The sequence below is a fragment of the Mastigoproctus giganteus genome, chromosome 10 (assembly GCF_048544385.1).
Source record: "Mastigoproctus giganteus isolate SK-2022 chromosome 10, ASM4854438v1, whole genome shotgun sequence".
In the NCBI taxonomy this organism is placed as follows: domain Eukaryota; kingdom Metazoa; phylum Arthropoda; class Arachnida; order Uropygi; family Thelyphonidae; genus Mastigoproctus; species Mastigoproctus giganteus.
The window spans coordinates 129,722,485-129,735,721 of NC_143584.1; the positions used below are offsets into that span (position 1 = coordinate 129,722,485).

Here is a 13,237-nt window from a genome sequence, read left to right on the forward strand (position 1 = left end):
TTCCAATTTACAAAAGTAAAGAAAATATATATTTTAAGTTAATATATCTCTTTCAACAGCAAGGCAGACAAACAGTTTGCTAATTCCCAGTGATCGGAGCAACTTGAAAACATTAAATGGTCACTCCCTGCTTTATGCAGTGTTATAACAGTCAATCCTGTTTTCTTTTCATTTCACCCCAAAGCTAAATTCTAGAAAGAGAGCAACACACAATGACTACAAATTATTTTTTTATGCATATACACATCCAGAAAAAGAGTGAAGAGAAAAAAAAATAATAATAATTACTGAAATTATGGGCAGACCAAAGCTGTATTGTACAACAGGTCTAAGCCAAGGAAGGAGTGTGCTCATTATTACGTTATTCCATTTTCAAATATTTTAAAATTAAACTGATATAATTTTATATTTTTTTATTCAGAGGATATAGGCAAAAGATATAGATAACAATTTTTTTTTCTCTGAAATGTATTAAATAAAAACTAAAACTGCCATTATGTACTGTATATATAAAAGGATGAACTAAGAACATTTCTTGAATAATAATACAAAAACTGTAGAAGCAATTATGTTTATAAAGCAGTATCTCATGTATAGGTTAAAAAGGAAGGCATCTTCCATGTTTATTAAGCTTATTTCCTAAGTTTTCTTTAATGCTATTAACTTTTTAATGACATTTCCTTTCTAGGTTGCAGCCTATCTGATAATTCAATACAAAATGGTACAAAAATAATATAAAATATTCAGAATTTATTTATTATAAACAATTTTAAATATATGTTTAGGTTCAATACAGGAAACAATAAAATTTAAGAATGTCAAAATATATTTACCAGGTTTGTTAAGATATTTGCTCATATCTAGTAGTTCTGGAAACCTAATAAAAGAATTCAATTTTTTCTTAGACCCTGTCTGGCGATCAAACACAAACCGAAGTAGCTGAAGATTTAAAACAGGTGGAAGTTCAAGAAGCTGAATTGTACGGGTAGCATTCTGTTTACACTGACAATTACTACAGCGATACTGGTTGCTACCTTCCAATTTCTCTTTCTATAATAAAAATGTGTGCACAGTGTAAGACTTAAGAGTTCTAATAATACATACAAGTTAATAGTAAAATGCTATTTTTGATAATATTATATGATTAATAAAAAAATTATATCATTTTGCTACAGCCTGGACTGTACTTGTTAACAGGAGAGATTGCTTCTATAGGGTGTATGGGATACACTTAAATAGAAAGGGTGCAAGAATGTTTGCTGATGTTATCGAGGCAGTGTTAGGTGGGTCGGAAAACTGCTAGCTTGGGGGGAGACAAAGACGAATAGATTAACAGTAGCCACTGACAGAGGTGAAAGAGATTCTTGCACTGCTTCTATTATATAATATCAGTGTAAATACACCATAGTTAACCCATAGATTTGAGCTACGATTGTAGCGTAGAAGGCATCGTTTTAATTGTATCTCATAATGTGGTTGCCTTCAGAACACGATAGCTACTATTGAATTACTTCAAATAAATAACGCTTCTCTAGTAGAGAAGGCTACTGTTATTTATTTTCAGCGTACCACCACCACCCAGACCATCGTTTCGAAGCTTTTTGGCTTCGTCATCAGTGGGCAGGTAGGTAATACAATAAGCCATCTCAGTTGCGAAGTTATATCCACATTATTCATGCATTAAGAATCTGCAGATAAATGAACCACTAGGTGGCAGTGATCACAGTGTGCTGAAGTGGGATTTACTCAAAGAGGTAACTACCATTAGGGGTAAAGGGAAGGGTTATTGCTTCCGTAAAGGCGACTACGATGGACTGAGACAGTATTTAAATTCTATACAGTGGGACCAACTGATGATGTTACCAACAGCAAATTCAAAATGGGAAGCATTCAAAGAACTTATCTTGGAAGCTACTAGGCTTTACATACCAACTAAGAAATATTGTTCAAGGTTTAGGCCAAAATGGATGTCAGATGAATTGATGAGGCATATGGCAGAGAAGAAACATGCATGGGATACATACAAATTAACACATGACACAGAAGCCTATGATAGATACAAGTTGATCTGTAACCAAGTTACAAAGGAGGTTAGGTAGGCAAAGGCAAAATACGAGAAATTTTTGGCAAGGGATGCAAAGAAAAACAGCAAAGAGTTCTTTACTTATGTAAACTCTAGAAGGAAGGGGATGAATCAGATTGGTCCACTTGATATCGATGGGTCAACTGTTGATGATCCTGCTCAGGTAGCTAACAAACTAAATGAATATTTTGCATCGACATTCACACATGAGGAGTTATTTAGTGAGGGGAAAGCCAGAGGTGTATTCAACTCTAGCAGTAAGGTAGAGAATCTTGTAATAACTGACAGTAAAGTGGAGGAGAAATTGTTGAAGATAAACACAACAAGAAAGGCACCCAGGGTGGATGGGATCTATCCATTTATGTTAAAGGAGGCAGTAAAGGAAGCAAGCAAACCCTTAGCCATAATTATGAGAGCTTCCTTGGACTCAGGGGAGGTACCCACAGACTGGAGATGTGCAAATGTCATCCCAATTCACAAAGGAGGATCAAAGGCACAAGTAATTATAGACCTGTGAGTTTAACTTCTGTTCCAGGAAAATTAATGGAGGCACTAGTTAAAGAAGCACTGCAGGATCATTTAGACAAGACTTCAGCTATAGCTCGGACACAGCATGGTTCTGTTAAGGGGAAGTCTTGCCTGACCAATTTGACTGGATACTATGATGCAGTCACAAAGGAACTGGATGCAGGGAATAACTTTGATATTATATACTTGGATCTTAGAAAGGCTTTTGATACTGTTGCACATGGAAGACTGCTGTACAAACTGGAGCAGTGTGGCAATGGAGGCAAATTGCTGCTATGGATAAAGGGGTGGCTGAGGGGGAGAAGACAGAGAGTGGTAATCAATGGACACTGCTCGTCATGGACTAATATTATTAGTGGAGTCCCTCAGGGCTTAGTGTTGGGTCCATTATTGTTTTCTGTATTCATAAATGATATTGATGAGGGTATATCAAGCTTAATGTAGAAGTTTGAAGACGATACAAAGGTAGGCAGGGTTGTCAAGGACACTACTGACACCATGCTGCTGCAACAGGATCTGGTAAGGTTGAGCAGATGGGCTGAGAGGTGGCAAATGAAGTTTAACATTGACAAATGTAAAGTACTACACATGGGAAACAGCAACCCCAGAGCAACGTATCAACTCTGTGGTACTACACTGACAGTGGTAGAGAATGAAAGGGACCTGGGGGTGGTTGTGCAGGCAAATATGAAGTTCTCTGAGCAGTGCAGACAGGCTGCTAGAGTAGCTCATGATGTATTGTCAATGATATATAGGAATTTTTCTAGCAGGGATAAGGAGTTGATTATTCCCTTGTATAAGGCAATGATCAGGCCACACCTAGAGTACTGTATACAGGTCTGGAGGCCTCATTTCAAGAAGGATGTAGAGCAGCTGGAACAAGTACAGAGAAGGGCAACAAGATTAGTGAATGGAACAAAGGGGTGCTCTTATGAAGAAAGGCTTAAGTTTTGCAAATTACAGTGTCTGGAGACTAAGCACCAGCGACGTGATCTGATAGAGGTGTATTAAGCCTTGAATGGTTTGAGCATGCTCAGTGTTGATGGGATTCTTCCTCTCGCTCAGAATAATCACCTGAGAGGACATAAATTCAAATTGAGGAAAGACAGATGTAGGATAGACGTGCGGAAATTTGCCTTTAGCCAGCGGGTGGTTGGTTGGTGGAACAGACTTCCATTCCTTGTCGTGGAAGTTGATAGCCTAAATAAGTTTAAGGCTCAGCTGGACAGATATTTTGAACGAACAGAGGGGTGACGTGGAAGTGGTTTTTTTTTTTTTTTTTTTGGCTGATGCTGCATAAGCTTGCTTTCTTGCATCAAATGCCTCTACTAATGCTAATGCTAATGTTTTGGCTCATCGGTATAATCTTATATACAGTTGAAAAAAACTTAACAAATATGACTTATGATTTACAGTAAGATCTTATTCACTTGTAGAGTTGGGTTCATGATAATAAATTAGCACTCAGTTTTGAAAAAAAAAAAAAAAAAAAAAAAATTTTTTTTTGGTAATTAGACCTCCTCATCAAATTGTAGATAGTTATCGTTCAATTAAAATACATAAACACGAATGCCTTCTTGATCAGAATTTCCAGATTTGCAAATATCAAACTGTGGAATAAGTTTCAAATCATCGTTACCTTGGGTTATGGATTGACTTTAGTCTTGTTGGGAAATTCATTTAACCAATTTGTATAAAAAAATTAGATTTTTGGAGCTTTTTTTTTTTTTTTTTAATTATTATTATTATTATTATTATTATTATTATTATTATATTAAGAATAAGTTAAATCTTAAAACAAAAGTTACCTTATATTATGCATTAGTGGATTCCCAACTCAATTATTTAGTTAATGTTTGGAATGACTTATTCAAGTCATTCCAAATAGTTTGGGTAATTTTGGGCAATTTTTCAGCAAGAGAAGGCAATTTTTGTTAAAATATAAAATCCTTTATCCAGTTCAGAAACTTAAGTTTAATTTTGAAAAATTTTAACATTATTTTAAATGAGTTGAATAAGAAAAGGAATTTTTTTATATAATTTAAGGAATCCAAAGCCAATTGTCTTGCCCCACCCTAGGGTACTGAACAGATTTGGAGAAAGGTATACAATGAATATAATTAACAATTTGTTGGCTAATGTTTATTTCAGATTTAGGAGAAGTTATCCTATTTTCAAATTAAAATATTTAATAAGAAAATTTTTGATCCTTAATGATTCAGTAGATTAGAGTTGCTTTATATATTAAATAGTACACTCTGTTTATAGTGTGGAATGTATTGTGTAATAATTTCATTTTTTTGTTTTTTGTTTAATAACTTTTTTAAAGTTTGGAATTTAAAATTGTTTAAAGTTTGGAAAACTGTTTTATTTGTTGAATTATAACTTGTCAAGAAATTTAATTTTCTTAAGTTTATTTACTGTAAACAAATTTTTGATGAATAAATTGTATTGTATTATTTATTATTATCATCATCATCCCAAAACATTAAAGGTATTAGAACTTATAGTGCACAGTACCAAGCATGGGGTGAAAGCAGGGAAGACAGAAGAAGCTTGTTGGCATTACACCTAAATTTCTATAAATTGAAATTTTCAGGAAATACACGAAGAAGAAGTTTATTTCAGAAAAACAGAAGTAGAAGGTATAAATGAGGAAGAGAAAAATTTTGTTCAGTGTGTTGGACAGTTAAACAATACTGACTGCATGGTGGGATATGTTTGGACTGGTTTGAAAGAGAGTGGGGAATTACAGATGCCAAAGAACAGTGTCAATGGAGATATCTACAGAAAAGGCATACGGCAGAAACTGAACATTTATGAGGCAGTGGAGAGACTTTGTAAAGAGACGGATCATTAGTTAACCTGACTGCCCTCTTCTGAATGAAATCTAGAAGCCTGAGCGGTTTTGGGCGCACCACTCCAGATGTGAGAACAATATTCTGTGGTAGGGTGAATTGAGATTTGTCAAAAATTTGTTTACAGTAAATAAACTTAAGAAAATTAAATTTCTTGACAAGTTATAATTTAACATATAAAAAAGTTTTCCAAACTTTAAATAATTTTATGATTAAAGTAATACTGAAAATGAAAATGCCGGTTTTTTTTTTTTTTTTTTTAAATATGCACTTATGTCAAGAGAGATTAGACATCAGGGACATCCCTAATATGTGATTTTGTACAGAAATCTAAGTGTCACTGAAGATGAAGTAAACTCTTTTATGCAAAAAATAAGACAAATTTTTAAAGAATTGAAGTTAACTAAATTTCATAAGTCTACAGATAACTCCCCATTGCAGAATTACTTGAAGATTGGCATTTAAGGAATTGTTAAAATATTCTGGAAGTTGAGTACAAGATTTGTGCAGGACAAGTTTTTTTTCCAAATAAAAGGTGGCATGTAGTGCATCAGCAAAACAAGAATATGGTTTCCAGTTGGTAGAAGAATGTCATTAACATATAAGAGAAAAAGAGTAGGAGAAAGAACTGAACCTTGGCAAACACCAGCATCAGTGGAGAAGTTGGAGGACAGAGAACCATCTATCATCAGTCACAGTGAGTAGGCAGAGAGAAAGCTGGATATCCAACTGCATAAAAAACAGTCAGCAGTAGATGAGATGGGAGCTTGTTTAGAAGCCCTTTATGCCAAATGCAATCAAAAGCCATAGAAATGTCAAAGAGCAATTGCTTGAGTTTCACCAACTTTGTCATTGAATTTGTCCAAAGATGAGTAGCATAAGCCAATATATAGTCAGTGGAATGACATTGATGGAATCCATATTGGCAGTCACCAATCAGACGGTAGGTTGAAATAGTTGAATGGTTGAAGGGTTAGAAGTTCAAAGATTTCTCCATTATTTTGAAAAGAGTAGAGGTAAATGCAACGAAGTGACAACTGGATGGAAGAAATTTGTAACCCTTTATGAACTGGCTGGATATGAGCAAATTTCCAAGCAGAAGAAAAAACACAGATGGAATAAGAAAGTGTAAAAAGGTGACATAATACACAGAACAAGAGGAAGCTCAGAAGCACAGGTTTGGAGAATAAGTGGAGAAATGCCATCAGAACCTCAAGATTGTTCAGAATTCTTCTAACATCCTTCTGTTGGGAGGTACTCAGTGAAGTATGTTTGGTATGATAGGAGGTGATTTATCAAGATCATCAATACAGTCAATCCTCGTATAACACGTGTTTACATTACACGAATTCGATCATACACAATTTATAAATAGGAGAACGATATCGTATAAAACACGACCGAATTCTCTTATGTAGGTGGTAGATGACTTTCATCAACCGGTGAAATACCACCACTTTGCTTATTGGAGGCTTGAAGTGGTGAAACCCATGTTTAGTCTCTAGAGCAAAGTTTCCGGCACACCCCTCCCCCCATACTTCTCCTTCAACCCATGCACGGTACTAAGTACTATAGGTTTTGATACCTTTCGTGTTTGGGATTTTCATTAAAAAAAAAAAAAAATGCACGATTCGCCTTTGTGTTTACAAGAAATGGCAGTCGAACGCGGAATCACCCCAACTGAACACAACACTGAACAATTACAGATTTTAATTACTGCCTTTCCTACAGATACTGTCATGGCCATTATCTCAATGGCATCCCTAATCCAATACTTTTTCTGAAATAGCCAGAGTATATATTAGCATTAGTAAAGGCATATGATGCAAGAAAGCAAGCTTATACAGGATCAGCCAAAAGAAAGAGGAAGAAAAAAAAATAAATAAAAACCCTTCTCATTTCACCCATCCACTCTCTCCAAATGTTTGTCTAGTTCTGCCTTTAATCTATTTAAGCTATCAACTTCTACAACGACAGATGGAAGTTTGTTCAAGCAATCAACCACCCGCTGGCTAAAGGCAAATTTCTGAACGTCTATTCTACAACTGTCTTTACTCAAATTGAATTTGTATCGCCTCAGGAGATTAATCTGGGCAAAAAGAAGAATCCCATGAGCATTAAGCATGCTCAAACCATTCAAGGCCTTATACACTTCAACACACTTCATTCAAGGAGACTAGGCACCTTGCAGGTGCCTAGTCTCCAGACACTGTAATTTGCAAAACTTAAGCCTTTCTTCGTAAGAGCAACCTTTTGTTCCTTTCACTAATCTTGTTGCCCTTCTCCGTACTCATTCCAGCAACTCTACATCCTTCCTAAAATGAGGCCACCAGATCTGTATACAGTACTCAAGGTGTGGCCTGATCATTGCCTTATACAAGGGGATAATCACCTCCTTATCCCTGCAAGAAAAATTCCTGTATATCGTTGACAAGACGCCATGAGCTACCCTTGCAAACCATCTGCACTGCTCAGAAAACTTTTATCTGACTGCACAATTACCCCCAGGTCCTTTTCGTTCTCTACCACCATCAGTGTAGTACCACACAGTTGATACGTTAGTCTGGGGTTACTGCTTCCCATATGCAGTAATTTACATTTCTCAAGGTTAAACTTCAGTTGCCACCTCTTAGCCCATCTTCTCAGCTTTTCTAGATACTGTTGCAGTAGCGTACTGTCATTAACAACCCTGCCAACTTTTGTATCGCCTGCAAATTTAGACATTAAGTCTGATATATCTTCATCGATATCATTAATAAATACAGAAAACAACAATGGACCCAACACTGAACCCAGAGGGACTCCACTAATAACATTAGTCCAAAAAGAGCAGTGTCCATTAATTACTCCTCTCTATTTTCTCCTACACAACCATCCCTTTATCCATAGCACCATTTTGCCTGCAATGCCACACTGCTCCAATTTGTGCAGTAGTCTTCCAAGTGCAACAGTATCAAAAGCCTTTTTAAGATACAAATATATGATATCAAAATTATTCTTCCCATCCAGTTCCTTTGTGACCACATCATAGTATCTGATCAAATTGGTCAGATAAGACTTTTCCTTAACAAACCCACGCTGTGTCCGAGCTATTACCGAAGTCTTGTCTAGATGATCCTGCAGAGCTTCTTTGACCAGTGCCTCCATTAATTTCCCTGGAACAGAAGTTAAACTAACAGGTCTCTAATTACTTGGGCCACCCTTTGATCCTCCTTTGTGAATTGGGGTCACAATTGCACATCTCCAGTCCATAGACATCCCTAAGTACAAGGGATGTCTTCCCCTGAGTACAAGGAGGCTCTCATAACAATGGCTAAGGGTTTGCTTACTTATTTTGCTGTCTCTAATATAACTGGATAGATCCCATCCACCCCAAGTGCCTTTCTTATATTTATCTTCAACAATTTCTCCTCCACTTTGATCTCAGTTATTACAAAATCATCTAGCTGACTGCCGGAGTTTAATATACCTCTGGCATTCCCCCCCCCCCGAACAACTCTGCATGTGTGAATATCACTGCCAGAGTTTAATACACTTCTGGAATTCTCCTCCCTGAATAACTCCTCATGTGTGAATGTAGATGCAAAATACTCATTTAGTTTGTTAGCAACCTGAGCAGGATCATCAACAGTTGAACCATCGATATCAATTGGACCAATCTGATTCATTCACTTCCTTCTAGAGTTTACATAAGTAAGAACTCTTTGCTGTTTTTCTTTGCATCCTTTGCCAAACATCTCTCGTAAACTGCCTTTGCCTGCCTAACCTCCTTTATGACTTTATTACAGGCCAGCTTATATCTATCATAGGCTTCCATGTCACCTGTTAATTTATATGAATCCCATGCATTTTTATTCTCTGCCACATGTCTCATCAGTTCATCTGATAGCCATTTATGCCTAAACCTTGAACAATATTTCTTAGTTGGTCTGAAAAGCCTAGTAGCTTCCAAGATTAATTCTTTGAATGTTTTCCATTTTGAATTGGCTGTTGGTAACATCATCAGTTGGTCCCACCATATAGAACTTAAAAACTGTCTCAGACCACCGTAGTCACCTTGACGAAAGCTAAAACCCTTTCCTTTACCCCTGATGGTAGTTACCTCTTTGAGTAAATCCCACTTCAGCACAATGTGATCACTGCCACCTAGTGGTTCCTTTATCAGCAGATTCTTAATGCATGAAGGATCACTACTGATAATCAGATCAAGAGTATTACTCCCTCTATTTGGGTCGTGGATGGTTTTTATTGACTGCTGATAGATTTCAGAGTCTTTTAGTACAGTCGATTCCGGTTATTTGGGACACATCGGGACTAGTGCATTTTTCCCCGATTAAGCGGCTGTCCCAATTATCCGAAGTTTCACATAAATAGTTAAAAATACAATGTACCCCCTTTATAATTAGTTCACTGTACAATCAAATCATGTTACGACAAACTCACCATAGCAAAGTACCGTTCACTATACGATATGCAGTAAGCACCAGTCATTGTGATCACGTTTGTGAATTGAATTTTAATTCTATTAAACAGTGATTCTAATTAGCGAAAATAGGAGGAATATTATCCACAGGCTATAAAAGTAAAGATATATTAAGCACAAATTTACCCTTTATTACCTTACCAATTAAAAAATTAAATGATATGTGAAATTCGGAAGAATATACGTGATAATTGGAATAATTAATACGTACTGTAATATGTACATGCTAACTAAACTAGTTGACATTTCTGTTACATTAGTCATTTGTGGGTGTGGGTTAAAATTTAAAACAGCAAAAAGATAAGCAATCAATAACAAAAAACACGGCACACACAAATTGCAAGTAACACAATACGCGCAAGTGAGAACAAGTTACAAAGCTTTAAAAATGGGAATGAAGAGAAGATTCTGAAAATTATTTTTTTTATATGATTGAAGATTCCATGGAGGTGTAAACACATTTTACCATAATAACCCACAGAATTCCAGCTGTCAGTATTATCGCAAATTCAATAAGATCGAGTTTACTATCCGTTTATGATAGATTGCACTAACAGCAAAGCCCAATAAACAGATGACGGCTAATTGTTTTTATTGTTTTATGGTTGTGACCTCCAGAAATCTGACCGAACTAAGTGGTACGGTCGGAGACAATCGTGGGGTACTCTCCAGTGCTGCGGTCTCCTGCCCCGATTAAACAGATTTTGTCCCAATTAAGCGAAGTAAACCCTGGCTATTTTCTCGATTGGGTTCTATTTTTTAAGATTTGTCCCAAATAAACGGATGCCCCAATTAACTGGTGGCCCAAATAACCGGAATCCACTGTATTTCATTCAGGAAAGCTGTGAGCCAGGACTCTTGTGCTTGTATATAGTGTAAATAGTTGTTGCTTCTCTAAATTGAGATTTAACTTTTAATTGTACATAATTTTGTTTTATTGTATACATGGTGAGTGCTCTTGAATCAGATGAGGCCTTAAGTGAAGAAGAATTGGTTGCTGCATCATCGGAGGCGACGGATGATGAAAGAGAGGAATTAACGGGAGAAATCTTGTCGCAAGTTCATGTTACGACAAACTCACCATAGTAAAGTACCTTCACTATACGATATGTAGTAAGCACCGGTCATTAGTTAATGACCGGTGCTTACTACATCACTGGTCATGAGTTAATAGAGATGGAAGTGTTTTCTGGGCGGACCCTGACAAGGACTCCTCCTAGTCTTAGGTCCTCCTCTCTCTCTCTCTAGTCTTCAGCGTAATTCACAAGGTCCAAGTGATACAAAGAAGAGAAAAACCAGAGCAGGCAATAGTGCTGAGAAGAAGGATCAAGATAGTGCAAAGAAAACAGGTTCTTATAAGAAACGAAAACTGATGCAAGGAAAGAAAGATCTAATTATGAAGGGTTTGAGCACATCAAAGAAATTAAAGGCAGGTTGAGAGCTTATTTATATGATGTCCACAATAAAGTTCCAACTGCTGCTATGAGAACAATTTTAGATCTATGGGATGTTCTTGAAACAAAAGCTATGGATGTCCACATGGAAAACTTGTTATTAAAAGAAAAATTAGAAAGCAAGAAAAAGGAAAAGAAAAGTTATGCTAGTGCAGTTCAAGAACCATTGAAGAAAACCAAGAAGCCACCAAAAGTTGTGCTGATTGAGGCTGCTAGTGAGAGATTCAAGACAAGTGAGGACGTTAAACAAGAAGTCTTGAAAGAATTAAGATCTGCTCTGAAAGAAGTAAAAGTTAAGAATATAAGAACAATCAGGGACTGTGGAATTTTGCTGGAGGCAGAGGATGATATTAAGAAAATTAGAGTGTGTCCACGGATTCAGGAAATTGGTTTGAAGTATGTGATTCCAAGGATTGTTCACCCTAGAATAGTACTGTTTGACATTGAGAAGGATATGCAGAAGGAAGAGCTTTTAGAACAGATTTGGATAACTGTAAAGACTATGGGTGTCCAGGAATGAGTTCTATGAAAATGTTGAAGTTGTTTCGATAAATAATAATAAAAATGGAAATGTGTCTAATTGGATTTTGGAAGTCAGATCAAGGCTTTGGAACATAATAAGTCGGAAACAGAGGATATATGTCAATTGGATGGCATATAAATATAAAGAAATATTCTCTGTGGCTCAGTGCTACAAATGCCTAGGATTTAGTCATGTATCTAAATACTGTAGAAGAGATGCAGTATGTGGACATTGTGCCCAGATGGGGCATGCATATAAGGACTGCAGTAAAAAGGCTGAGAGACCGTTCTGCTGTAATTGTAAGAATAGAAGCAGGAAGTGTGATCACGCTGCTTTTGATAAGGATTGTCCTGAGTACAAGAGAGCTTTGGAACTATATAAAAATAAAATAAGTTATGGCTGAGAATCTAAGTATATTACAGCTGAATGCACAAAGAGCAAAAGCTGTGGCTGCACAGGTACATTTGGAAATGGAAAAGAAAAGCATTGATGTAAGTCTATTGCAGGAACCATATGAAGTAAAGGGCAATGTACATGGTTATCCAAAGAATTATAGAGTTCTGTCAGATGGTGATAGTCCGAAAATTGAGGTAGTGGTGAGGAGGCACGATTTGGTGATTACCAAGATTTCTAGTCTGTCCAATGAAAACGTAATTAGTGCTGAAGTTATTGGCGCTATTGGTAGAATATATCTTGTTTCCCTTTACTGTCAGCACTCTGACAGTATAATTCCATATATTAATTACTTGGAGAAAGTACGAGATGTACTTCAAGGTTGTCATATATTAATTGCGATAGACTCCAATTCCAAATCCATTCTGTGGGGCAGTGAGCAGTCTGATGATACAGGTGAGATCCTTGAGGACTTCTTGTCTATCTAAGGAATGGTTGTTGTTAATATACCAGGCCATTGTCCAACATATAGCTCAGTACATGGGCAGGCATATATTGATGTTACAGTGTGTACCGTGTCTATGCTGGATAAGATACATGACTGGAAGGTTGTGAATCAACTAACCACAAGTGATCATAATGATCATATATTAAAGGAGGCGTCAAAGCAACTAAGCAAACCCTTAGCCATAATTATGAAAGCATCTTTGGACTCAGGGGAGGTCCCCACAGACTCGAGATGTACAAATGTATCCCCAATTCACAAAGGGGGATCGAAGGGTGAGAAGATTGGTGAGGGAAATGAAGGATCCTCTTACCAAGAGAGGCTTAAGTTCTGCAAATTACAGTGGCTGGAGACTAGGCACCTGCATGGTGATCTGATTGAGGTGTATAAGGCCTTGAATGGGTTGAGCA

The 13,237-nt window shown here is 36.6% G+C and overlaps 1 protein-coding gene across 8 annotated transcripts in view; it reads right to left on the reverse strand.

Moving 5' to 3' along the window:
* Positions 1-13,237, reverse strand: part of LOC150079283 (ubiquitin carboxyl-terminal hydrolase 48-like) — a 955,076-nt gene that overhangs the window by 698,824 nt on the left and 243,015 nt on the right. For all 8 annotated transcript variants that reach the window (XM_090382262.1, XM_090382266.1, XM_090382265.1 and 5 more), the window contains one exon: positions 834-1,050. In XM_090382262.1, the coding sequence (XP_090238388.1) occupies positions 834-1,050 (217 nt within the window). The remainder of the gene's footprint in view (positions 1-833; positions 1,051-13,237) is intronic.